The sequence below is a fragment of the Falco naumanni genome, chromosome 9, assembly GCF_017639655.2.
Source record: "Falco naumanni isolate bFalNau1 chromosome 9, bFalNau1.pat, whole genome shotgun sequence".
NCBI classification, from domain to species: domain Eukaryota; kingdom Metazoa; phylum Chordata; class Aves; order Falconiformes; family Falconidae; genus Falco; species Falco naumanni.
In genome coordinates, this window is record NC_054062.1 from 12967253 (window position 1) to 12994894 (window position 27642).

General features: G+C 45.0%; 1 protein-coding gene across 2 annotated transcripts; it reads right to left on the reverse strand.

The window, feature by feature from the left end:
* On the reverse strand, window positions 1-27218 carry PKD2L1 (polycystin 2 like 1, transient receptor potential cation channel). Of its 2 annotated transcripts, none has more exons than XM_040607314.1 (17): window positions 27097-27218; window positions 21002-26705; window positions 20338-20695; window positions 16310-16423; window positions 14851-14978; window positions 13455-13711; window positions 12413-12637; window positions 11826-12054; window positions 11295-11465; window positions 9308-9489; window positions 7019-7139; window positions 6241-6339; window positions 4524-4645; window positions 4066-4183; window positions 3702-3838; window positions 2762-2909; window positions 1-1762 (listed from the first exon to the last, which is right to left on the reverse strand). In XM_040607314.1, the coding sequence occupies exons 3-17, from the start codon at window positions 20630-20632 to the stop codon at window positions 1550-1552; spliced, it is 2559 nt and encodes an 852-aa protein (XP_040463248.1). In that variant the 5' UTR covers window positions 20633-20695; window positions 21002-26705; window positions 27097-27218; the 3' UTR covers window positions 1-1549. The 2 variants fall into 2 exon arrangements, with proteins under 2 accessions (XP_040463248.1, XP_040463247.1); XM_040607313.1 differs by lacking the exon at window positions 27097-27218 and having other exon boundaries at window positions 21002-21439; window positions 22966-26770.
* Window positions 27219-27642: the final 424 nt, after the last annotated feature.

Below are 27642 nucleotides of genomic sequence, written 5' to 3' on the forward strand. Positions count from 1 at the left end.
CAAGAAGCTCTTGCTCAATTCTGAATTCATTGGAACTGGGAGTCAAAAACCATGGCAATGTCTCACGGGTAAGTCTTGTGCACAACAGCAGGACCAGCTGATGGGAAGTGAGCTGGGAGACCCTGCAGTTCCTGCATCCACAGCTCCTGGCTGAAATCTAAGCTCCTTGTGGGATGGGTGATAAGGTCTCTCAGCACCTACTAGGTTCTGACAGCTGAGCAACCATCTGCTTCAGTTTATCAATGGTATCTTGTAGCTGTGATAGCCCCAGAGCCTGGGTCATCTGAGGACAGGGCTGTTCCAGAGGTCCTTCAGACATTCCCAGGGGGGCTTTCCCCCAGAACACAGCGACACATCCATCTTAAAAAGGTGGCAATACATAATGCCAATACACAAAGTCCCCACTAAGCTATCACTGCACTGCACAGCACACTGAAGTGTAGCACTAGTGAGAGTTGTTAGCAGTGGTTTGGTGCAACTCACGTTTCTATTTGCTTTAAGCCTACAAAGCCTATTTGAGGTTAACTATTGTGGAATACCAGTGATTAAGATACTTGAAATACATTTACGGTGGCCCCATAACAGCAGTGATAGTCTGTAACAACTACAAGGAAAGAGAAGTCAGCAAAGTAAAAAATGGCTGGAAAAGAAGTATTTTGCATGTGGTGGAAAAATTCACATTCATCTGATTTTCACAATATTTTTCAACTCAAATGGTGTCAGCACCCACAACTGCAAACCAAATTGTTTCCTTGACAAAAAAGTGAAGCATCGCAACTTTGTAAATATGGTGCTAGCATTGTGAAGTACCTTGAAATGCAATTTAAGGAGCGTGAAAATAGACAACGTAAAGAGATTTCTTAATGTCAACAGCAGTGTTTGAAACCATATAACCAGAAGTCTGTTCCCTAATGCGCAGGCCTAGGACTCTGCCAGTCACAACTTCTCCATTTATGGTATTTCAGATCTCCTCCCAATTACATTGGGAGTCAACTCTTATTTCAGTATCCTCTTAACATTAGAATCTAAGGTACAGAGTGGGTTACCAAAGCATTCTGGAAACAAGCTACAACAGAACAAATCTGTTGGTAACCACATAGACAAAAAAACCTAAATTTGTCCTTTCCATTTCACGCTAATGATTATATTCTGCTTTGTTTACATGAAAACCACATCTTTGTCCTGAAGGCAATTGTTTGTGCTGGGAACAAGCCACAATGTGCCGCTCTGGACACAAGTGTTCACAGTGTTCCAGGGTCTCTACTTTTTGGGAAAGGATAGATAAAAGACTTTGCCTGTCCAGAGGCAGAAACCCAATACATCACCTGGTTCCAAATTTCCACCTACTCCAGAGATACATGGGCAGAAGTTCTAGCTCTGTGACATTATACGTCATTACACTGGAAAATAGCATCCCTGATTTTTCACATCACCAGTTCCTGGCAACAGTGGTGCCTGTGTCAAGCTGTCCGGATTATTCTAACAGTAGGGAAAATACTGACTGTGACTTAGTACCGTAGGAGTGAAACTGGGAACACTGGGCTGTTTGCTAGAAGCGCACATCAGACTGTTGCTGGGTATTCTTGGGGATCTGAGGCCCCGGCACACTTGACCTGGGCAGTATGGAATAGACCCTGCTTCGGGAAGAGTTGCCACTCAGGTTGTTCCCCTGTATGTGTTCCATCCCACAGCCTTCTGCTGCTTCTTTTCCCAGCTGGTCTAGGCTCTGGGGGAGCAGCTCTTCCTGACTGGGTTCTTCCTGCTGTGAACCAGAAGAAAGAATGACCTGCAAGCCAACAAGAAGTCTAGCAACACTCCAGAAGAGAGATAAGATGTGCATGATACTTAATTATCTTCCCATATTCTTCCAGAAATTAGTACAAGCCTGCCCATCTATTAAAGGTCCAATATACTGTTTGCTGCAACACTGATGAATGCACATTCAAGCATCAGACAAATGCGGAGAAATCCATCCTTTTTCACCCTCTATGAGAATGTTCACAAAAATGCTGTGGCAAAGCAAATCTGCAAACACATACTTGAATAAGCTTTCAGGCATGTTCACATGAGAACTAGGACCCCTCAAAACACTATTTCAGATGGGAAGCGATCACAAGACTACCCTGCAAAAGACAGGCTTCTTTCTGACTCAGCTAGGTCACTTAGTGCTGTTTGGCTGTTCTCATTATCAAAGCCATAAAAACATGAAGTAATGCCATGGCTCCCATATGCCTTGATGTCTTTGACTTTAAAGCTGAAAACCCAACATATGCTGGTTGACTGGGTAAAGGAAGTCTTTGGCAAAGGTCACAATTGTTCAATGAGATGCTATGGGAACACTGCTAATAATCTTCCACCTCACGAGTGATAAATAATCCACAGGCAAGATGTTAAGATCCCAGTCCACAGCACTGTCATTAGCTACTCTTGCTGGGAAGGACAATATGATTTTTAATATTTTTTATATATTTGAGGATAAGTGGGTACAAAGCAACTGCCTCCACTGCCATGGGAATGAGCTTGGCCTCAAAGGAGCTGGAAGGTGTTTAAAGGAACCATGGTTAACTGAGGGGACATGAAAGCAAGAGGCTTTGTGTCATTTTGCTTGAACAGAACAGGCTTGATCACACAAAATGCTGACCCTGCCCAACCCTTTCTTATGTCAATGGGTACTGGAAAAGCCAAGATGACACCCTTTCACACAGCAGGGCTGGTCACCTGCCCTGAAGCTGGTTCAAATACATGGTGGAGGATTACCAACCTTGCTAATGTTATCCATTGGCTTGCCCAACAGTTCCTTCCTTTTCAGCTTGTTTCTTTCCAGCATGTCTAGCTTGCTCACCACTGCATCAATCTTGGAGCCAATGCTGTTTATGGACTGTTCCAGCTGCAGCACACGTTGCAGGAGTCTGGGGGAAACATGGAGAGCATTTGCAAGCTTTTTCTTGTAATAAACGGCAGGATTTGAAGCAAATATCTCATGGACAATGGGCCAGACCTCAAACAGGAGTGAATGTTCCACATCAGGTAACTAATTTATACCCACTAAAGACATAACTCCCTGCTACATTGCGTTTTCATCTATAATTAGTGGTTCTGCTTATGATGGGTCCCAACCAGTTTGGATCACAGTCCAGCCACAATATAATCCCATTATTAAATATTGCACCTGCCTCTCCTTTGATATGGCCCTATGTGGATTGCTTAGTGTTTCCCAGTAGCAGAATCAGGATCTCCTGATTCTCTGTGCTGTATTTATCCCATGCTCCTCCTGTGGAAGAAACAGCCGAGTGTTATTCTCAGACCTGGAGAATGAAGGCCAGCTAGGCTATAAATCAAGAACGTTTATTCCCACAGGACCTTCTGTAAAGGTATCAACCTCCCCTGGCCCACTTATCTGAGCTACCTTCTGAACTGAAACATGACAGCATATTGCCAGTGGCCAGCTAACAGCTGCAGAAGTTATTCAAGAGGCAGAAAACAAAATTTCTTACCTCAACCTTTTACAGGAACAAGCAAATTACATTACAAGAACTGTCCCAGTTCTCTCTTGACCTGCTCATTTACACATGTGCAAGATAAAAAGGGGCAAGATCTTACTGAAACTGCTTAACACCAGTGTAAACAGTTAGATAAGGAAGCAGCAGGAAATCAGACCCCTCATTTGCAGAGGGATTAAACTACTGCCAGCACAAACATACACTTGGAACTCTTCTTTGGAAACCCAGTTGGCTTTATTTGCGTGGTTATTTGTTGCTTCCATGTAGGTCAGATTCTCATCCAGGTTGTTGTCACCACAGGATTTACCCAAATTTTCGATCTCTGTATTCAGGGCAACCTAGAAGATAAAGAAACTGCTGCAAAGTCAAATATTAACACTGTGTCAGCTTCACTGTGAATCACACTGAGCTTCACAGGCAAAGATACAGTCAGCTGCTATCCAGGCAGGGATGGAGCTGTATTTGAGTTGCCTGCTTAGTTTATACCACAAGCCCAAAGACTGCTTAGACCACTTTGGAGTGATCTCTGCCAGACAAAGGGTTTCTTTCCTTGCCCTTTTTTTACCCTTTTTGCTTCCAGGTCATGCTTCAACTGCTGTTGCTCCTCTTCATCAAGAATGCGGTTGCCATCTTTGTCGAACCTGGAGAAGGCTGCTGTGATCTCATGGTCTGGATGGCCCAGTCTGAAAAAGAATAGAAAGAGAAAACTCAAAGCGCTGAAGTTCTGACAATGCGGGAGTACCCTTTTTGAAATCAGTGTTTTGTTTCCTCCTGCCAGTGACAAACCTAAAACATGCCAAATGGGAAAAGAGACAGTAACACAAACCTATTTAGAACAGGCGATTAAACATGTGAAGAAAGATGAGAACTCTTTGGGGATTTTTGTTTGGCTGTTTTTTTTGAGTTTTGCATTGCCCAAATCTGAACTAACTGCTCTTCCGATCCTGAAAACCTGAGAATTTAGATTACCTGTATTACCAAGAGAAAGGGCTAAGCAGGTATCCCTCAAGCTGACTCACTTACTCCTTCAAGCTGTTCTTGAAGTCTTCAAAGTCTAGCTCTTTTGTTCCATTCTGCAGTGCTTTCTGCACATCGGAAATCCGCTCCTTCTTCAGCTTCAGCCTCATGAGGGTCCGGTTGTAGCTCTGTTACCAAAGGTAAACACGGACACAGAATCATGCAGGAAGAACAGTGAAAAATAGGGCAAAATGAACAACACAATATGGGTCAGCAGTTACTAAGTAATATAGGGAGATTTTAAGCTAAGCAGAAGTACAATACTGCTGAATGAGCCCCATTTCTAAACCAGGATTGCACCTTTAAAGCAACACCAACATGGTAGCCAAGTGTAGAGGAATTATAGAGGAATGAAGGCAGGTTAATTAACATTAATAATACAGAGCTGTGGGTTTGTTTCAGGGGCAGTACGTTGTCTGACGTGGATAATGTACAGCTGTGACTAAGTGGTTAAATAGCTCTAAGGGGTATGGAAGAGGTGCACCTGTAGAGGAACGAAGCTGGGATAATTAACATTGATAACATACAGCTGTGGGCTGGCTTCAGGGGCAGTGGGTTGGCTGGTATAGATAAAGTGCAGCTGTGGCTGTTTCTGTTAAGAGGTTGGGCACCCAAGGAAGAGAGAGGAGGAAGCAGCAGAGAGAAGGGAGCGCAAGTGAGCGCATGTGTGCCAGGATGAGGAGAACCTAGGAGAAAGCAGCAGAGGGACTGGCATGAAGAGTATCTTGGTACGAGACAGTAAAAGACCTTGTTGCAGCTTGATAGTTTGGAGAGTGCTGCAACAAGCACCAGATGAAGAGAGACCTGGAAGAAGCAAGGGGAGGAGAGAGAGTGCACCCCAGATGTAGGAGAGACAAGGAGAGGCCCCACGAGAAGAAGGGGGCCTGGATGAGGAGAGGCTGGTTGGAAGAGGGCCCAGAGAAGGAAGAATCCAGATGCAGCAGAGGCAAGAAGCAGGGTGGACTGTCTTGAAGAGGATGAAGAAACAGCACGGACAGTAAATGAACTGTTGAAACCTTGTGGGGATTGGCGGCCATGCTGGGGCAAGGCGCAGGGAACTACTTATTGAAGTTAACCTGGGATGGGTTGATAAAAGCCTTATTGCAGCCGGCTAGTTTTGGGAGTGCTGCAACAGCCAAGATCTCAGTGAAGTTTGCACTCTGGTTTTCTCCTCCTGACTCTCCCTTTATCTGATCTCCCAGTCATCAGCTGTTTAAGATACTATCTCAAATACTATTCTATGCAGAATATTAGGCCCATAGTACAAAGAGTTGTGACCTTCCAGGACCTTTTCTGGGATATGCCCATGGGAATCCAAATGTAACCCACTAGATCTGCACCACTGTAACAAATTGCTAAGCTATGCACCACTCCACAGCTTAAAAAAATACAGCATGCTGTTTTATTGACCAAAGTATGCTCTCTCAAGGACTGAAAGAGCTTTTGTCCAGAGACTATCCTGGGAAGAAGTCTCTCAGAAACACGATGAGCATGCTCAGGGAACAAGATTCCCCCAACCCTTGTTTTCTCCTCTTCCCATTTACAAAGGCTCTGCGAGCTTGATTTATCCCAGAAAGGAACTGTAATGTCTGTGTGCACCAAGAATGCAGATCTGAAGTGGGCAGCCATTGTTTCTCTCTAGTAAATTTCACATAGGTCAGGGACCTCCAGAAAATGCTTCAGGATTTAGCTAGAAAGTGGCACAGCTTTCACTATCCATCACCTGCTTCAAGATGTCTGAGAGCTGCAGCTCATCCTTCTGGCTTGAGAGCTCCTCCTTGACTTCTGAGTAGGTGTCATTGATGATGGCCAGAAACATGTTCTAGAAAAAGGGAAAGAGAGATCAATAAGCACAAGGCATCTTGCCTGTTCCAGCAGCTGAAGCAGCAAGAGACAGATACAGATGTGCAGGGCTTAGTTAAACAAAGAGCTGTTTCTACACGGGGTATCCCGTGGGTGGTGTGGAGACCCACTTTAGCCACACAGTGCTTTCTCACTGGGGAGGAGGTCCCTGCAGTTAAAGCAGTGGCTGAAGGTACATTTGTTCCCAGCTCAAATACCATCTTTGGTAGCCTCTCCTGCAAGATCTTAGGTTAAATTTGGATTCCTGGCACTGGGTGTTCAACCTGGTCATTAAGAGCATCCCCCTGCATCCATTGCCTAGGAAAGACAGACACTGTACCCCACACTTTGTTCACTGCTCGCTACAGAGCAGTTTAACTGATCTCATTGAATTCAGCTACCACATCAGTAGTATTACCAGTCAGTTTTAGTCTTTACCTTAAAGGATGTGAATATGGCCCTTAATAGCTCTGATCATCAAATCCCCCATTTCAATGACATCCTCTTTGTCTACCTTGGCCTATTTACACTGCAAAGCTATTGTAACAGAATCTTCCTTTCTCTCTAAGCATTTGTGCTGCATCTAACTTGGGGATTATCAGAAGTGGTCTCCCAAACACTGCTGTCAACACAGGGTCAAGGAGGGTGTTCTTGCTTACCAGGAGCACAAAGAAAACAAAGAACACATAGGTGACGAAGTAAATAGGCCCAAGGACCCTGTTGGCATTGTCAATGGAGTTGTAGTCAAAATCACCGAGAATGATCCGAAACTGGGTGAAGCTGGAGGAAAAAACACAAGGTCACACAAAAGCACATACATTTATCCTACATCCTCAGACAGTCCTGAGGTGAACCCTGAACCTGTCTGCAGCCCAGATGGTCACAGGCACAAGCCAGAGCAGGGTCTAAGTTACTCAGTCCTACTGGTGAGTTAAATGTACCCATAGTATTTCAAGGGTGAAGTGAGCTGATCTGGTTAAAGCAAGAGCTGACTGGAAAGTAAAACATAGTTTCCACATAAATTTCTGGTTGTCCAAAGGGTGTTTTGGTCCAAACAGGAATTAAAAACAACAAAAAATTTCCCTTATAAACACATTTGACTCACTGAAGCCTTCTCTGGCACAAGAGTTCATGAGACTGTGAAGGTGATGTTAGTGCTCAACCTTTTGTAATTCATAGCCTCTATAAAAAAGCAATTTTAAGTCTATTGATCAGAAATTTGCTTATATTTGTTATCCCTTGTAGACCCCTTAAAGGCAGGACCTGGATGCCAGAGGTCTGTAGAACACAGGCTGAAAACCATTGCTGTAGCAGATACTTCCCTTAACATCACGCGTTGCCTGAGTAGTCCCATGGACTGGAAGACTGTCTGAGATCGGGTATCTTAACTCACTTCCCCAGCACCCCCTTCTGTGCATGCTCATTCACCCTAGTCATCCCCCATCTCAGGTATATTGATACGTTGCTTGTGGGACTTCTCTGGAAGCTGATCAGTGAAATGACCATTGTAAAAAATACCCTCAAATTAAAAACCAAAACAAAACCAACCCCCCCCCCCCCAAAAAAAAACCACCCAAAAACCCAGACAGAAAGACACAGACTGTGAAGTCACATACAGTGAAAAGGACCTTGAGAGCCCAGAGCCTGAAAACCCTCTGAGAAATGCAAAGCTCCATTTCAGATTCCTTGCATTTGGACTGTTTAGGGGGTTGGGAATGTTTTCCAGGTCTAAGGAAGGGAATATTGCATTGCTTCCTCTTCTTTGGTTTAAATTGTCCCAATTCAGTGATGCTGATTCCAGTAAGAAATTATTTTTCTGTCTTCTGCTTTGAAAATGTCTACTTAATCATTTTTAGACTATTACATAGTGTATTTTAGAAAAGTTAATGCTGAATTTGTATTAACATTAGCATATTATATGATTACCAACTTCCAGAAATTAAGTGGAGCTGCTATCTTGTCAAAATCAGATATATTTATAAATAATATAAAAACGAATTTTCTGACTTTTTCAGTGATTAAAGCTGTCACCTTGACAAGATTCATTACTTCTGTGAAAACCCTGTAGCAATTATTAATTTATTATTCATATTAGTATTAATTCATACAAAGATTTGGAAAGAAAGTGCACTATCTGATGAAAACCAGAAAATTTTTCATGCAGCTGTTGTGCAGACACTGAAACAACGTGATCAGCAAGTGTCCTTGGAAGCCAGAGAATTTCAGAGCTTCTACCTGGGCTTCTTTCTCACTGAAAAAAACAACCACCCCTCACTCTGAGCCTAGCTCAAAACACTTGTTTTGAGCTATTCAGTTCTTACTACCAGAATTACAGAGAACTTTAACCTAACTAGGCCTAAAGCCATCTGCTGGTGTATAAACTCACACATTTGCCAAGGTCTTAGTGACAGGCAGTGCCATTCTACTGCCTTTACAGACCCATGGCAGGTGAGAAGGTGACAGAAGGTACTGCAGAACAGAAACTAAATTATCAGCTGAGCTATGATGCTTTTCTGCAGAGATGTTAAATCACTGCATATTGGGTACCCTTGGTGTACCTAACAACTCCACATCAAGGGAAAGCTGTCTAGGCTTCAGGAAACTGAAACTTTTCATTAGATGCTCCTGTGGAAAGGCTGGGATTTCCATTGAATTGTAGGGCTGCAAGGAGTCTCCAAGTCTGGTAGAATCAGCTACTCACATCACCCCTACTGATAAAACATCAGACAACCAGAACTCTGTCTGTAACCCTCAATTTTCTCACCAGGTCCCTTTGTCTGTGAAGACGTTGCAGCTGGAGGACTGTGAGCAACTTATTAACCATTGTGGCTTTATTGCAATGAAATACAAGAGGTGTCTGACTGATGTCCAGATTTGCAACTGGAGGGAGGTTGGAAAGCAGTTAAAATTCTTTTGATGAAGTGATGGAAACATGGTTCTGCACTTACATGCATTTAACAAATGTACTGAAGTTTTCCACTTGTGTCCCAAATAGAAGGTAACCCAGCTGGGCATAGGCAAAGAAGACAATGAAGAACATAATGGCAAAGCCCAGGATGTCCTTGGCACACCGTGCCAGTGTGGAGGAGAGCTGTGTCATTGTTTTGTTAAAGCTAATATACTTGAATATCTGCAAGAAGAAAGAACAGGGACAAATTTCGGCCAAACCACCAGCTAGGTCAGTCTCTGTCATATATGTGCACGCTTACTAAGAAAAAAAAGTTCACTATAGTACCAAAGCACTGAGAAGACACTGAGGCTAGAGGAATGGTGGCTAAGTGTGCAGGCTATTTGTCCCAGGTGCGCCACCACCTTCCCGTGGGATCAGAAACATACAACTTTGTTCCTTGTGTCAAAGGAAAACATAAAGAGGGACTGCTATAAGGACAAATGTCTTGTGGCTAATGAGGAGCCCCAAGTACAGTGTGGCTTTCCAAAGTGTCAGGATGCTTTGGTTGAAATGCAAAGTCCATGCCAACAAACAAGTCATTTCCAGTTGTTGGGTGGCCATCATGAAAGGAAAACATAGTTTTCCATTTATCATCCAAAGTACTAAAATTTGAATGAACAAAGTTACATTTTTGTGGTGGTTTGACCCTGGCTGAATGCCAGGTGCCCACCAAAGCCACTCTAACGCTTCCCTCCTCAACCACACAGGGGAAAGAAAATATAAGAAAAGGCTTGTGGGTTGAGATAAGGACAGGGAGATCACTCAGTAATTACCGTCATGGGCAAAACAGACTGGACTTGGGGAAGATTAATTTATTATCATTCAAACCAGAAAAAACTTCCCCCCACCCCTCCCTTCTTCCTGGGCTTAACTTCACCCCCCAAAATTCTCTGCCTCCTGCCCCCAAGCAGCACAGGGGAACAGGGAATGGAGGTTACAGTCAGTTCATCACATGCTTCTGCCGCTCCTTCCTCCTCACGCTGCCCCTGCTCCACTGTGGGGTCCCTCCCATGGGAGACAGTCCCTCCATGAACTCCTCCAGCGTGAGTCCTTCCCACGGGCTGCAGGTTCTTCACACACTGCTCCAGCGTGGGTCCCCCCACAGGGTGCAGCCCCTCAGGCACAGACAGCTCCAATGTGGGTCCCCCACGGGGGCACAAGCCCTGCCAGCAAACCGGCCCCAGCCTGGGCTCCTCTTCCCACGGGGGCACAGGTCCTGCCAGGAGCCTGCTCCAGGGTGGGCTGCCCCACACTGTGGGCTGTGAAGGGTCACAGCCTCCTTCAGGCATCCCCCTGCTCCGGCGTGGGGTCCTCCACCAGCTGCAGGCATATGTATCTCTGCTCCACCGTTAACCTCCACGGGCTGAGGGGACAGCCTGCCTCACCATGGTCTTCCCCATGAGCTGCAGGGGAATCTCTGCTCCGACACCTGGAGCACCTCCTGTCCCTCCTTCTGAACTGATCTGGTTGTCTGCAGGGCTGTTGCTCTCACACGTTCTCACTCCTCTCCTCCACTGCCATTTGTTTGCATAGATTTTTTTTCCCCCCTTCTTAAACATGCTATCCCAGAGGTGCTACCACCATTGCTGATTAGCTCGGATTTGACAGCTGGCATTGGCTCTGTTGGACTTGGGGGCAGCTTCTGGTATCTTCCCACAGAAGCCACCCCTGTAGCCCCCCTGCTACCAAAACCTTGTCACACAAACCCATTACAATTGCACACAGCATCCTGTAAAAGCACTTTTACACCTCAACATCTGAGCTCATCACCCTGTCCATTATCTCTAAATAAGTGGCCTCAAAATGCAGGGTGTAAAGTTGACTGAATTAATTGCAAGACAGAGCATATGACTTGGAGGAAAATCACCTGTGATACAGCTGTTACCCTCATTCACTCAGAGGGATGTAAAAGTCAACCCCCAAGCTGTCTATAGGAAGAGGTCTGAGACTGGAGGCCTAGCACCTCTTAGGCCCCCTAACAATACCTTAATCCAGGCAAAGAATAAGTTGACTGCATTCATATTGTTGTACTGTGTCTGCCAGAATGCCAGGAACTCAAAGTCCGCGTAGATGTCCGGGTGTTCCAGTAACTCTCCCAACAATCTGTTCACCTCAATGGTGCGGAAGATGTGAAACCCAATAGCAATGATGGAGAGCTGCAAAAAGGAAGAGAAAGAGTCTGCAGCAACTGCTGTACCGATGCTTTCCACAGAAATTGAAGTGTCCACTCACAGCTGCAGTCTACTGGTGGGGGATGGAAATGAGGTCTTAATGCACTGAATAATGCCCTGATTTCACAGCCTCTCAGGCATCTCAAAGGAGAGAATTTTCTCCTAACAGCTCATAGAAGAGCGTGTATCCATTTACTCTGCTAGTTCATTTTGCTATTAGAGTAAAACATGTGCCAGCTCTTGTCTTATCTAGACCAGTTTCCCCATTCCTTCATTTATTTTGGCTCTTATACCTCTCTGCTATTACTCCCCCTCCAAAAAAAAAAAGTCTGCAGGGATCCTCACCAGAATGACCACCACATCCAGGATGTTCCAGATGCTGGTGAAGTACTGAAGCTTGTGGATACGCAGCTCCAAAATCTCCTCCACCACGTAGTAGAAGATGAAGACACAGAAGACAATTTCACAGGCAACAATGAAGAAGTCCCATGTGCTGACATATCGTATAAGCTTGACTGTCCGGATTTGCCAGGAGGGAATGGCACCACCAGTGGCTGGAAACTCAACCACTAACCTTGAAGGGGACAAGAAAACTCTGATAACTACAGAGGGGGGAATGAAGGCTCTTAGGTAATTTTAAGAGGCATCAAATATGAGCATGAGCTATCCACCAAACCAGGAGTGGAAGAGTTGTGTATGTGTTTCTGCAACCTTCTCTGCTGCTTCACATCCATGATAGGAAAGGGTGAAAGGTGAAGAGAAGCGTAACTGGTTGTATCAGGAAGACCAAGCCTTCTTACTAATCCATACAATATCTACTGACACCACTCAGTCCTACCCCCCCATGGACCATATTAAAATATTTGCATTTTTAGAAACTGCAGCATTGAGGAAGAAGCAAGAGGCAGAATTTTCAGTGGAACTTGGCTTACCTCAGAACGCAGAACAGATTGATATTTGCATTATACACAGAGAAATCAATGAAGACAACTCGTGTACCCCGATCCAGCCACAACTTCTCCTTCAAGACTTCCAGGGCTTCAGCACTCTCTTCTCTGGTCAGCTTGAGGTCTATGTAGTATCCTCCCCCACTGTAACTAGTTAGTCTTCCCCAATGAGATGAGCCACCCAGCTCCTCCTCAGAATGATACCTCCACCTGCAACAGACAACCCATAAGCAAAGGCATCACCAGCCCACAGACTTGAATATGACCTTGTAGCCAGAGGAAATTAAGACCATATCTTCAAAGGACAGAGCAGTTTTTATTCCAGACCTGAGCCTACATCACTTCATCATCATCATTAGATTTCTGACCTAGTGCTTCCCAGCAGTGACACAACATGACTTGTGATACTATGGAGAGAAAATTCTGCAGGTTTGTTGGCTATGCCACAGTCTTGTTTGCATGAAGGTTACTCCCAGAATCTGTTTTATGACCTTCTACCACATTGTGCACAAGCCTCTGCTTAGAAAACACTTGCACTCATATTTCCTTATGAGCAACAGCTTCTTGTTCACAGACCAAGACTCATGCAGCAAGCAAAGAGTTATTAAATGCAGCTACCTCACATCACTATAGAGAAATAAGTTTTCAAGATGAGAGATGCACTCCCCTCTCCCTGGGTCCTGAAATCCAGGAGGGAAGCAGATAGCAACATCCATTTGATAGAGCTGGTCCCAAAGGTCTCTATCCTCACCCTCTTAAAAAACAGGCAACAATTTCTACCTAAATCTCCACCGGATTTTTGATGTCTTTCCCAACAGGTCCCACTCTGCCACTCATTACGCTTTTCATTAAACAGACACTTGGCCTTACCGACAGACAAAAACGACTTGCTGCCTCTGACTGCAAGGAGAATTCCAGTCTTATGTGAGAAACTCACCCCTGGCAGCCTGCAGCTCACCAAATCTTATGTTAACTAGAAGAGACCTATTTGGATTTTCTAATTCTGAACAGCAGAACATGTACTTACGCTGTTCCGTTGATGAGCCCAAAGGAGACCCTTTCTTCCTTGTCATCTGAGTATACGTCATAGCAGCCTGAGATTTCCTCCTTGAAGTCATCATGGACCACGCAGGAATTATTCTTCACCTTCAGCTGTCGCATGCGTGGGACACCCAGCAGCAAGTTCTCATAATAGATGTATGACTGGGTGCTGTGTGCTGCTAGGGACTCGTTGTTGTACCACTTTGTCCAGTAAAGATTATCCAGAAGAGGCCCTTGTGCATACTGCAAGAGAGGGAGAGAACAAATTCATCATAGCCCACATATCAGAGGCATTTTCTTAGCTTGACAATGGAAGACCTGACCCACCCCTCTCTACTCCCCAAGACAAAGCAGTAGAAGCTTGTGTTGGATGTATGCAAAGGAGGGGAAAGACCTGGTGGTAGAAGAGGGGTGCTGGGCAGCAGGGTTGTTGTTGGCTCCTCACAGGCCTGTAACACAGTTGCTGCACCTTGCTGGGCTATGAAGGTACAAGAGCCCTACAAGTTTCTTTGTCTCTTCCTCTTCAGTGAACACAAGTCTCAAGGAATTGTTTTGGCACAAGGTGCGACTTACGAAAATGGAGTGTGCCAGTGCCCTGGAAACAGTGGGGGAAAAACAATTGTGCTATAGATTGCTGTGGGTTTTTTAATATGACAGAAAAAAGACAAAGCTGAAAATTTCAGGCTGACTGTCAGAGATAAGTGGTTGCAATATCTCAACAGCATTCTCTGTGGCTCATATTATTCCTTCACGAGTTCTTTGACAGAAATGTGTTAGAACCCAGACATCTTTTTACCTCTTTATTCTCTTTGATAAAAGTCAGTGCAAATTTTAATCCAGCTTCTTCATAAAGAATCTATAGATCAGACTAGCCCAGGCATTAATTACAGGCAGGTTAAGTATGCTGTTCCCACAATTGCCCCTGAAAATGGGCATAGGCCTATTACTAAGACATCAGCATTAAGACATTGGACTGCAGGATTCAAACTCATTTCTACCACAAGGAAACCTGCAGTAAATCGCTTGGCCTCTCCGAGCCAGTACTCCCTATCTGTGTAATGAGCATCATGCCACAGCAATTTCTTTTTGTTATGTCCTGCCTGCTTAGTTGGTACGTTACTGGGGAAGGGGCTCTTCTGGGCACACATAACACTTAGGCTAGCCAGTATTCTGGCTGCAGTGCTCAGAGGGATAAATTGTATTTTAAATCAGTGGAATTTTTGCATGCAAATGATATCGTAGCTAGTGCTAGTAGCTGGCAAAATGTTGTGGCAGCAAAATGCCTTACTGAAATCACTAGGTAGCGCATTCAGAAGGAACTGAATAAGCCAGTCAAACTGAGATTTCCAGGGCTCCCCATGCAAGGCCAGGTTTGTACTTACTGCCCAGAAGTCAGCCATGCTGCCGATGGACTGGAAGGAAACACGGCCATCTGAAGAGGTCTGCAGGAAGAGCTCAGACATCACTTTGGTGTAGTAATAGGCATTGGAACTTGTCATTCCATATGTCACTAAGAAAAGACAAGAGGAAGGTCCTCCCTTATACCTGAATATTGGAGCTTGATATAAATACATTCAAATATTCACTTTCTGTGTAGCTTATATTATCACAGGTAAGATAAGTAAGGCACAAGAGATGAAATCTTGGGAACTCTATAATCATATTACTTTCTGCTTTCTTAGGGATTTACAAACTTATCTGTTGCATGTTTCAGAATTTAAACTGTCAGACTGACAGACTGTAAGAGTTTAGAAGCCCGAGAAGACCACTGGATGATGCAACTGAGCATCCTGGGTATTAATTTTTGTCCTTGGACAATATTTCTGAGGGAAATTTTCTTTTTCAGAACAAAGTCCACAATCTGTATTTTGAAGTTCTGATGTGAAGCCATGAAGGTACAGAGACTGCCTCATTTTCCCAAGTGGAAAGCTCCATGTAAGTTCTCATTTGCCAAGAAATCTCTAACAGGATTAGGCTCCAACTTCCACAAACACGTTTCAACTCTGAATCAGAAAAACATCCATCATGGTGATGATTAAGAACACGTCCTACTCTTGAAAGGGCACCATGAAAATAAAGCAGCTGACATTCAAGACCTGCCCCCTGACAGGTCTGGATGAGTCAGTGCGCGACCACACATATCTGTGTGCATGTCTTGGTTCTTTAGGAAGAGTGACTGAACCTCTGTCTCCCTGGGCCAGCGTGATAATAACTCCAGTTGGTATTGCCTGTCTATCTCTCCTGCCACAGGGTCCATGAAATGTAATCTTCTCCACTGCCCCATGCCACAGGTGCTCATTTGTGATAATGAATTAGCCTTCCCAAAAAACAAACAGCCATTGTTCTACCCACACAAAATCAATTAGCATTCAGTACAGGGACACATTAAATTCATCCAAGAACAACAGCGTGAGCTACCATCTGCTTTATCACCTCAGTCACCCCTCCAGTCTCAGAGAGGAAAATATGTCTGAACCCTGTGTCTTTGATCCCAGGAAGTTTCTAGAGATGCTCTCTGGGTCTTGAATATTTGCTGCAAAACTAAGAAAAGACCCTGAGTAGATTCTCCCAGGACTGTGGGATCAATGGCCAGTACCGATAATTTGGATCAGAAAATACTGCTTAAACCTAACCAGTATCAATTAGGTCTACAGCAATGGTCAGTTATTTTACTTCTGTGTGCAGCAGCTATTCTGTAGATTAACGACATACCTGCTTGCTGCAGTGAGTGCATGTGAAATAAATTTAATGCCTACAGCAGAGTAAGGAAGTATAATAAACACATTATTCCCCTCAAGCTGCACACAAAAAAGCCACCTATAAGATATGACAGCTACTTACATAGACAGATGTCCACCAAAAACATAATATAGACTAGGAGCTCTCGCAGTGTGGTCTTCACGTAAAGCTCTCTGTTTTCAGCTGTGTTTTCAGTCAGTGTAGTGCCCCACAGACCTGTTGGGTGTAAAGAAGAAATAGAAGAGTTTGGATGGCCCTTCTTCAAAGGCCATATGAGAATCTGAAGTCCCATTCACAAAGAACACTGCTGGGAGTTGGATTTTTGTAATTTTGTCAATAGGCAAAACCACTTTTCATTTAAAAACTTGACTAAAAGCTTTTAAAATATGTTAAATAACCCCTAAAAAGAACGATTCCAGCACAAACAAAAGATTTGGGGCTGACCAAAACTGAAATTTATTTGCTTTCTTATTTTACTAAATCACTCTCCAGTTTTCTGTTCGAGTTCATTATGGACTCTTTTATCTTTTCCTGCTTGTTTTTCAGCTTACTCTTTGCAGAAATTCAGTCTTTGTCACAAGGACTCTTGAAATCATAAAACTGAATCTCAGTCATCCAGATGCCAACAGCTGAGCTTCTGATTGGACTTTCCATAGCAGAACTGTATCTGATGTTAGCTTTACAACTGTTAGTTCTTTTAGTGTGTATTGAACCATCAGACCCCAAGTATTTGTCCCTTGCTTACCTAAAAACTCCTGCAGATTTCTTGTAGGTCATAAGACTCAATCAAATAACCCAACTCAATATTCTCAGCATAAAATTTAAAGCCAAATAATCTTCAGGATATCTATCAACGGAGCTCTGCTGAATTCAGCACAGTTGTGTCAATTGCACCAGCTGGTGATCCAATTTTTTCACTCAGTGAAAGCAACACATTAAGCAGCATCAGGGTTGATCAAAAAGAGAGAAAGGCTTCCTTTAAAAGAAGCCTTGATATTTTGGGTTTGATGAACTGCCCAATACCATTAGTGCATTTGTTTGTTCTTTTTGTAATGGTTTTCTGTTGCAATTTCTGAAATGCTCCTGAAGCTGAAAGGCATAAGAACTTCCACTTCAAAGCCCAATGATGGAAGCCATGTCAATAACACCCTTACCCTTGCTGCTTTCTGCAGCTCCTAGAGAGCTCAGCCCTGATGCCCATCTCCAGTAGTATGCAACAATTGTCTTCCTGCAAGCCAGGATCAAACCTGATCAAAGGCCATATGTTTGAAGTCATCTCCGGCAGAGGACAAAGTGTTTTTTTCTTTGAAGAAAATAAAAACAATATAGTGGTCTGTGTGCATTTACTCCTGTCCTTTTGACAGCTCTTTTGCATCTCAACAGATTAGAGAGCTTTTTACACCATCAGCTACCACAGTGACTGTTGCAGCATCCACCCTCACCCCAGATAGACAAACCAGTCGCTTGTTCTGGACGTGCCAGACCAGTAACAGAAATAAGAGCCTGGAAAAGATCTGGATTCACTCATGTGCAGGCAAGAGCATCATGTGGTCTACAGGAATCTCCACAATGGAGAAAAACAAGGGGAAATAACCCACCCATCAGGTGGGTTCAGGCCATTTTTAAATGACCCCCTTCAATTCTAGGTACGACTACATCACAATCTTTTAATAGGTTTGCTTGTTTTGCCTTGAGGCAGGGAACTCCTACTATCCACATATTGGGAACAGAGGCATAGACCTTCTTTGCTTTGGGAATAGAAGTGTACTCAGGAACACCTAAATTCAGGGACATTCAAATATCTTTGAAAACTTGTTCAGAGATTTGCCCAAAATTATACCTGGAGGGCATGAGGCTGGCCCCGTACCCTTTCAGATCGCATCCAGTAATTGTAAAACTGTATCAGCTGAGTTTCAGCTCTTCAGGAAACATGCCATGGAAATATACCACCTCATACATGAAGTATGTCCCCACCTGTGTCTCCTTCAGCACCACCTAACCCCTTTGGGATGCAACTGTTTTGGACATGACATTTCGAATAGAAGGATACTCGAGACTAGAAGACATCCAGGCTTCCTTACGGCATCTTGCATGACCATCCAGCACTTACAAGGTAGAGCAAAGAAAAAAACTCAGAATCCAGAAAAAAAGACAATCAATGCAATTTGCTTGTAATTCTTGCCTTCCTGTTAGTAGTAAGTTACTGGTAACAATTAACATTAACAACTACATTATTTTCAGAGGCTGCTTTTAAACCAGACTTGTGACCCAGGTGAGTGATTAGATTATGGTCTCGGGTGCAACCGGAGATCCTCTTCCAAAGGCAGTGGAAAACTAGGTGTCCCTCATTGGCCCTCATGCTACCCAGATACTCAGCAAAGTCTGTCTGTAGGCTGGCCGTGAAACAGTTGAGATGGCAGGAGGCAGACAGGAACCAGAGGACACAGAGTTGCTTGGACATAGTTTAGAGCAGTAGCACTAGGAGCAGCAGCTACTCATTGGTAGTCCAGCCCAGTAGCTGGTGAGGACAAGAACTCAGTAAGCCAACTATGACCGGTAGCCCCAAAGAGCCATGGACCTGTAACCCCAAGGAATGGTTTTGAAGCAAAATACCCACAAACTGTCCTTGGCTAAGCGACTTATCTTTACCACTTCCGTTTTCCATGTGAGACACTAGGGCGCTTAAATGGAATGGAAGAGGGAGAACCAGAAATATTTGGAAAGGCAATGAAAAATAACAAGGACCTAGTAAAGATGTGAAGGAAGGATGCAAATTCTTCATGGAAGAAGTCCCCACCTCTGCGAGGCTGATAGAGGCCTTTCTTCTGGCTACACTGGCTTTTGGATCTCATCTTTCCAGTTCTGGTCTGTCCTACAACCCCATTTACCACCCTTGCTGGCAGGACACTGCTGCAACAGTCACAGAAGAGAGAAACACTGTAGGTCCCGACAGGTATTTTTATTTGCATACTCCAGTTTCAACCTTGGCATCTCACAAATGGAACTTTGATGTTAAAGTATGGATTTGTTTTTCCTTTTTAAGTGTCAAACTGCCTAGAAGAAAAGGATATCAGAACAAAACAGTTAAGTGATACACTGCCTCTAAGCAATCTGTAATTACCCATCAAGCCCACCCAGCACTGTTCCTTGGCCAGGAGAAACCTCTCAAGCCTCAGCACTGGCTTACAGTCTAACACTGTTATTTCGCATGGAACTGCAATGACAAGTAAGAAAGAATTGATTATAGAGTGGCTGTGTAATTCAGGACCAGGCTATATTGTTATCTACTCACATGTACTCTTAGAGAGTGCAGCTCTGAGAAATACTCTTGCCTTCCAAGTCAGGAAGGAAAGACACACTGGCAAGAAAATAATAATTTCCACAAGAAATACAGTTTCTTGCTTTGTCTTCCCTGTTTTTACAGAATTAGGACTTTATACCTTCTATAAGAAACTGTTCAGCAAATGCTCTTGCCCAGGGCTGTATCCTTACTGGACACCTAACTTTTTACCAGGTTTTTGATTGCCTCTGAATAAGCCTAGATAATATCTAATTGCCCTTTGTCTTTTAAACTGGAAACTGACACCCCTTTCCTTCAGCAGTCTTCAAGCAAAGTCTTGCCTGATACGTTCCTGTTACCCTTTGCATTTCAATCCTGACAGCGCTAGATTTTCTCTGGTGGATATTTACATCAGTTTTTAAGTTACTGTAACACAGGGGCCAGTACCACTTCATCTAGAAAATGCATACAAAGACAGAATAGTCTCATCACCAGAGTGATGGCTCCTGTGGATTCAGGACACCTAAACTCTGTCCAAAGCTCTGCCAAAAGTTTCACTGCTTGAACCTGAACACACCACTAAGTCTGTCTGCACCTCCTGCTCGGTAGTAAAGATAACAGGACAGACCCCACAGCCATGGCAAGACACACGGAATGAGTATGCTCCTTCCAGGTCAGCCAAAGATGATCTCTGGAGTAATGCTAGTCTATACGGCACAGGTTCCTGGGCTACACAGACACTATGAGGTTTTTACCTTCTGCATTGCAGTCACACACCCCACACACCCCCATACCATTGATTTTCCCCAAGGGCTAGTAAATCCTTTCTAGTGAGATGTCAGAGTTTTACCTCGGATGCCTCTGAAGATGTAGAAGCAGCACTTGAGGAAAGGACTTGTCTTCCCATTGACAGCTTTGCTTTGCTCTTCCTGGTAGGGCAGTGGATCCCCCACCTCTTCAAAGTTCTCATAGGGATTCTCCAGGATGGACTTGGGGTTGTAGATGGTTTGAATCTTCAAGGAGGTAGAGGGAGAACCACTGTAAATGGGATTGTCCCAAGCTTTCTTCCCCACTGCTTCCAGTTCATGCTCCTCTGAGGCTCTAAAGTGGCTGTCAGCTCTGTTGTTTAGATGAGATGAGCTCATAGCTAGTTGCTGCCAGCAGTACTTTTTAACAGGGATTGAGAAGATTGCCTGCCCAGGCTGGAGCTGTAAGGTAGCAAAGAGAGAATCAGTCAATGCCAGATAACTTGCCTGCCTCAGCAGCCAGGGGAGGGCACATCGACAGTTTCCCACAGCTAGCACACATCCTCTGTCTCTTATAGCAGCTCAGCTAGTGACACCTGTCACAGGGGTGGCACTACCCATTGTTAGGAACCACCATCAGCCCTATTATCCCAGGGGTCCTGGGAACACTGGCACTTCCAGAAGGCTTTCTCTGCTTCCCAACAAAGATAACAGACCTAACTGCCATTGTGAGAAGAGGAGGCTGCTAGGAGACAGCCCACAAGTTACCCTGGCGGTGGAAGCGGCTGGGATTTAATTGGACCCCTCAGGCAGCCCGCGGCCCACATCGGCTCCAACTCTGGCAGGGCGCAGCGAGGGCTGGTGGCCGCAGTGGGAGATTGTGCAAGTGTCGTTGGGGAGCCCTTGCTCCGAGGGTCGGGAAAGCCCCAAGTTTCCTGGGAAGCCCCGAGAGCAGAAGCACTCTGCGCAAGCGGCAGCGTGAAGCTGGGCAGGCGGTGGCGCCAGCAGCCCGCGCTCGACTCCGGCAAACGTGATCCCGGTCAGCAGTTTCCACAGCATCCTCTTTGCTATCTCACTGTTAAAAGCAGGAGCAAAGAACAGGAGTAAACTCCTAGTGTTCGTTTCGGAAACCAGGGACTCGATTCTTCTGCTTTTGCAGAATTTCCGTAAGTCCGTCCTGCAGTGCCTGCTGGCCCCGAGGCAAGCCTGTGAAAAAAAAAACAGGATTATAGGCAAAACTGGAAATAACAGCAGCTAGGGGCTGCCAGCATTCACCCACTGGCTAGCAGCAAGTAGTCCCAGGTCCCAGAGGTGCTGGAGGCCTGGGACTGTACCCCTGCAGGAAACGGTCAGGTGATGGCTTAACCCTGGGACAACAGGATTCTGTCTTGCTGATGAAACGATAAACGAATGTTTAGCCAGAGCCTGGTCCTTCCTCAGGTCTGAATACACCATTTGGAAGAGATGCCTCTCTGCGGGCACTGACGGTAATTTTTTCTGATGTTAGCCAGGGAAGCAACACAACTCTTGCACCTGCAGGACCACAGGGCTCAAAGGTACAAGCAAGGGTGTTTTCCCTGGACTATAGTTTGTATAGGTGATGTTGCCAGGCCACTTGGGATGTGCAGCGATGTTCCCTAGATGTTCCCTACCTGATGATGGCACTGAGCAATTGCTTGAACAACAATCAGGCAAGACCTAATTTGTCACAGGATGCTAAGAGGGCAGCAGCTAGTTGGAAGACCAGGCCAAGGATCCAACCCAGACTGCCTGTGAATTTGGTATTATTAGGGCCTGTTGTGGCTTACTGCTTCCTATCAAAATGAGAGCAGTGGAATGGAGTCAGTGGGATGAATGGATGGAAAGCATTTGCAGAGCTCTCCAGCAGATGGAACACTAAGGAATGAGACCACAGTGAAAGGCCGCATGTGAGGGCCAGGCACCCCATTGCACCCTGGGGAGCATACAGCAGATATCCCTGCCCACGCACAAGAAACGTGGTTTATGGTGCACAGCTGCTGCTTTGGGGGAGCATGCAGGTTTTTTCAACAGTGCATCTCTTGCTGCCTGTGGCACAGCGCCGCTTCACATCAGATCACATCCCTCAGGGCCCAGCTACAATACAGGTCTGCCTTCTCACTGGCTAGGGCACAGAGCAGGTGGTGAAAGGGAGGACCTTGATCTGTGTTGAAAGACTGAGTCACCCACCCAGCTCGGAAGACAGGTCACGTCTATGTCACACGATTTTGAACAGCCTAACACAAGGCAGAAAAAAAGAACTCTATAATTAAGGAAACACATGCAGTGCTTTGCAGGCAAGCTCCGGTGACTCATGTGTTTATACAGGTCTGTAAAGGTCCTTTTCAGCCAGTAAACTTGAACTGTACTCAGTGCATGCTTCAGTCTTGGAGGGGAATCCAGGTGGGACTTGAGTCGTATAACTTTGAGCCTTGCAAAATGGTACAAGCACTTCCTCACTAGGAGGCAGGATATGCATTTGCATAGGAACCTGCATTGTTTTACACTAGATAGCACAGGGAGATGTCAGCTCATGGAGAACATGACCCAGACTTTAAGACCTCATAAGTCACCATGCTATGCATTGTCCTGTGTGGTGTTTGATGTAAAACCCTGTGGAGCATGGACCAGCTGGCTAAGGATCAACATGTCTGGTAACACCTGTCAGCATTTACCTCATCTTTATTCCTTCCAGTGCCTTGGGACTTACTCACCATCGTTTCATTCTTGTGAAAACCAGCCAACAGAACTTCTCTTCTCCATTATTTTATTTTCTCTTTTTTTTTTTCTGAGGTCCAATTTTCAGCAGAAATCTTTCAAAAGTACACAGGGAGGGCTGTTTCTAAAACCAGAAACCACTATCACAGTGGGATTCAGTATATTAGGATAAGAAAAAGGAGCACAGACCCAGAAGTCTTCCTGTCAATAAATTCCTTAGCATACAATGAGGGTCAGAGCAGCTCCTGGACTGACAACGCATTTACTGCACGCAGAGGTTCCCCAAGCAGAAGAACTGTCAGAAAAACTGCTCACACCCAACTACAAGCGAACAAACACAAAAAAATCATTATGTATTCACTGCATTTATGGTAGAGGAACTCCAGGTTTGCTGCTCCTTTTTTCATGGGCTTGTTTCTAAGAGTCAATTCTGATACTGAGGGGAGCCTGGAAATCTGTCCTGGGGCAGAAGCAAGGACCAGGAAACAACACAGTAAGTGTTCTGTGGTATAAAAAGCCACTGTGAAGAGATAATTTGTTTTTTGCAGCTGCAGAGATGGAGGTTTAATTTAGACACCAAGGGGAGCCATTGCAAAGGTGACAGGAAGAAAGCCATGGAAGACTCCACCTCAAGAGGGGATACATTCTCTGCTGTGGGAGAATGTTGTTACGAATAGGTTAGGTGAGGGTCTCTTAGAGATGATAAAGAGAGAGAGAGAAGGGAGGTGGGCTAGATGATCTCTAACAGCCCTTTCCATAATGGAATTAGGTGATGCCAGGATTAGGCCTCCAATCCCTGTCAACTGGCCAGCAGCTTCATTAACTTGTGAGCTATTCATCCTGAGCATCTTGAGCTTTGCAATAGGCTACAGCAGCATGCTGCTGGAACAGCATCCTGTCAGCTGGCTTGCATTCACCCATGAATGAAACAGTACTTCCATGCTGGAGGGAATAATGACTTTTTAAAATTAATTAAAAGATTTCATCTATTGGAAATCATGTGAGAACAAGAGTTACATTTAAAAAAATCCAACAAATAAATTTAATCATGGTATATTGTTTGCACAATGTTGTCAGTGCTCTGATTTCATTCAAATTGCTGATTCAAATGGCTAATTGAAACAAAATGCTTTACATAAAAAAAGTTATCTTGAGGTACACACAAACACCCCCACTGCAATTTTCTGTTGGGAACCCCAGCAACTGAAGGCCTTAGAGCCACCTCTGCAGCACTAAATAGAACAAAACATAAAGATACTGTCTACTAAGTAACACTGCTATCACAAAAAATTCAGTCTGTAAGAAGGAGTATCTTTCATTATACTGACATAGTCAGGAAACAATGGACTTGCTTCTGCGTGCATAAGCCCTCCTTCAGGTTCCTGCAATTCCTCTCACTAACACAAAATAAAAGGCTTCCATTTCTAGAAATATGTTTTCCCAATGATATCTTCTGGCCTAATAAAATACATTGCCTTCCCCATGCTCCTTGTCTTGTTTATAGCAGTAACTTAGCTCGCGAACAGCTCTAACAACTCTCCTGCTGCAACAAAGTTAAATGCTACAGCTCAGCATCGGCTGGGCAGGCACTGCAACTGTGCGGAAGCTTTACAACCTTTAGAAACTGTTCTCAAATAATCCTGTGCAAAGATGTCCAGAAACAGGACAGAATGTGACAGTGGGAAAGGAACACACGTGTCAGCTATACGCCCAATGCTCATTACTGTTTAGCAATTGCATGCTTAGTATTCACAAATTTCATACATTACTGTGAGCCTGTAATCAGCCTGTAATCTCAAGAAAAGAGACCTGCCCTTTCTCACCGGCTTGTCACAGGGTTGTGAGCTAATCTCACTGGAGTAACAGAATTTTTCTCTCAGTGGCATCATAGTTTGGCTTACTTGCGTTTGTAATTACAGGGATATCCTCTCAAAGGTTCTCAGGAAAATTGACATTACAGCACTTAAAGGGTGGGCATGCAGGAGCTTTTGCAGTTTTTGTGCAGTGGTGTTTGGTTTTTTATGTTTGTTTTTAACTGTTCCTCTATATGGCTAATCTATGATGCTTATACAGTACAAATAAATCTACTGTGCATCTCTGCGGGAGATGACAATTTGCTTTACAACAAGTGATTCAACCTGCTATAAAAAAGTTCAACCACCTTCTGTACAGCAAAGGATAAAAGGAAGTATGGATTTTTGTCACATCTAAAAAATCCAAATAACAATTAAAAAAATACATTAGCAGTAGGTTCCTTCAAACATTCACTGTGAAATTAGTGCCTGTCATAATCATTATATTGTTACATATGTAACTGTTTTACAGGGGAAATAGAAGGCACAGATAATTTTGCCATCAACTTGTAGTGCGATGATTACATGATACACAAGTGCGGTGAACACAGGGCTGCCTATGCAGAGCCAAAATAAAATTCCTTTTCAAAAAATCCAAATTTAAAAAAAATTACAAATAACATAAAGCACAGAAAAAGAGGAGTGAATATGTATAATGACACAATTAGAAGCTTCTTCAGTTTCATGATATGCTGTTTTCCTAAACAAACAACAAACCAAAAAAAAGTCCAAAGGAGTAGATAACCTAGATAGCAAACAAGTTATGCAGCAAGTACAGTTCCTGCTACTTGTCAACATGAGATTCATCCATTGTAGCACTGGATGTCAGGCCTTAGGATACACAGTACATTGGGAGAGAATCAATCACAGTAAAACACTCAAAGATAGTGAGATGGCAGATGTAATTCTCATTAAAAAGTACATGATTGTTGCCTCTCTTCAAGTTTGTCCTAGCTATACTGGAATATTTCTATTAATTCTAATTACAATAATGTCATAAGAATTAAGTGGGGACGGAGGGCAAAGCTTTGTTTTGACAAAGTGCAGTACAGCCTAAAACGTAATTTGGGAAACAGACCAAGTGGCACATTTAACCCAACCTGCCTGGAGAGAGGAAGAATTCACTGTCCCTGTATTAGACACTATCACTCAAGACCAGATTTCCCCACCTTGATATACTTTCTCTGGAAAGTGCAGATGTTCAAGCTTGCCATGTGCTGCTCCAGTGGGGTCTCATAACACTGCAGGCATGGGCAGCACTCCCTAACCCAGCCAGGCAGCAGGAAATTGTCTATATCTGCCACCTAGCTGGATATTGAGTTTTAGGGTCACCTGTAAAAGCCCACTTCTCATAGCTGTCCATACCAATCCAACTGCACCACACAAGCAAAGTCAACTTCACCCTCTACCCTACACCTAACTTGTACCTGTTCAAATCCACATGTTCTGCAACAGTACTCCAACATCATTAAATGCCTACGTAAAGATTTCCACTGTAACACTCCAACATCAAGAAGCTCTAGCATGAAAAATGTCACTTTCTCCTTAAGATTCCACGCTACACTAGCTACTGATGAACACACTGTCCTCGCCAAAGCCAAACACTACACCAACCAGTGCCAAGTTCAAATCACACATGCAGTGCAATACTATAGGTGTCAGTTAATGCAGAGGTGGGCTTGGAAGCTGCAGAGTGTGCACCCTATGGTTTAAAACAGCATTTTATTTGGGAATCTGTGTTCTACCTGGGAGAAGCATATAAGCAGAGGCTGTTTAAATGCAAGCCAGGAATGGCCCTCCATGCCTCTGAAGCTGAGAGTAATAAAAGGTACCTGTGTTGTGGCACAGGATCTCGTTCACTTGCTTTTCTATTCAGTCAGGCGCTGCAAGAGAGAAATATTTAGGTCAAGATTAGCAACCTCAACATCCCTGTCCCCAAGCCTGCAGGTTTCCTGCAGAATTTTCTGTCCTAAACACAGTCTTGACCTGAGATGCTTCAAGGCTCCTGCCCCTGCGTCCCTTCTCTGAGGTACTTCAGCATTTCCTTCTAAAACGACGCCTCAGCGCCATCCCCTCCCTCAGGTTCCTCAGCACCTCCCACTGAGGCTGAACTTCCACCGATTGTCCCTGCCCTCACGTTCTTCAGCCCTTCCCGCCGAGGCCCCTCCGGCACTGCCCCCTCCCCGAGGCGCCGAGGCCCTTCCCGCCGAGGCCCCCCCACTGCCGCGGCCCCTGCCCCTCGCGCGCTCCAAGGACCCGTTCCCTCGCACTCACTGCGCTGCTTCCACCCCGGCGTCATCACGGGCCTCACCCGCAGCCGCGCCACCCGAGCCCTGCCCAGCGGCCGCCTGGGGCCACCTTTCCCTAAAGCCGCTCCCGCGTTTCCCGCCTCGCCCCGTGCCGCGGCGGCTGGCGGAGCACCGCGGCGGCTTCCCTCGCCCGGGCTGCCCTTCGCGCCGCACGCGGCAGCAGGCGCGCGCGGGCCCGAGCGCGCCAGCCAATCCCGTCCGGGCCCGGGCCCGGGCCTCGCCTCCCCCCGCGGGCGGGCGGAGTCGGGAGGCTGCGCCACCGGCAGGCCTGCGGCTGAGGCGGCGGAGTTTGCGCCGCGTCCTTCCAGCTGCTTTAGCCCAAACCGCGACAAAAATCCCCGTTGCTGGCCGCTGTGCCAAGCAAACGCACCTCCGGACAGCGCTCCGCTCTTAAGTCCTTAGTGTAATGCGCAGAGAGCACTGAAGACTTCGTAAATTCCCCAGACCAGCAGTACTGAACACGGGATGGGAACTACAAAGCTTTTGGGTTTCATAGTCAGGCAAACATTCA

Bases quoted from the DNA above. Each gene is read 5' to 3' on its own strand.
- PKD2L1 (XM_040607314.1), bottom strand. From the start codon at position 20,632: ATGAGCTCATCTCATCTAAACAACAGAGCTGACAGCCACTTTAGAGCC. The intron at 11,466-11,825 runs GTGAGGATCCCT...TCCTTTTTGCAG, and splicing joins TGGATGTGGTGGTCATTCTG to CTCTCCATCATTGCTATTGG. The intron at 4,184-4,523 runs GTAAGTGAGTCA...ATTCTTTTTCAG, and splicing joins TTCAAGAACAGCTTGAAGGA to ACTGGGCCATCCAGACCATG.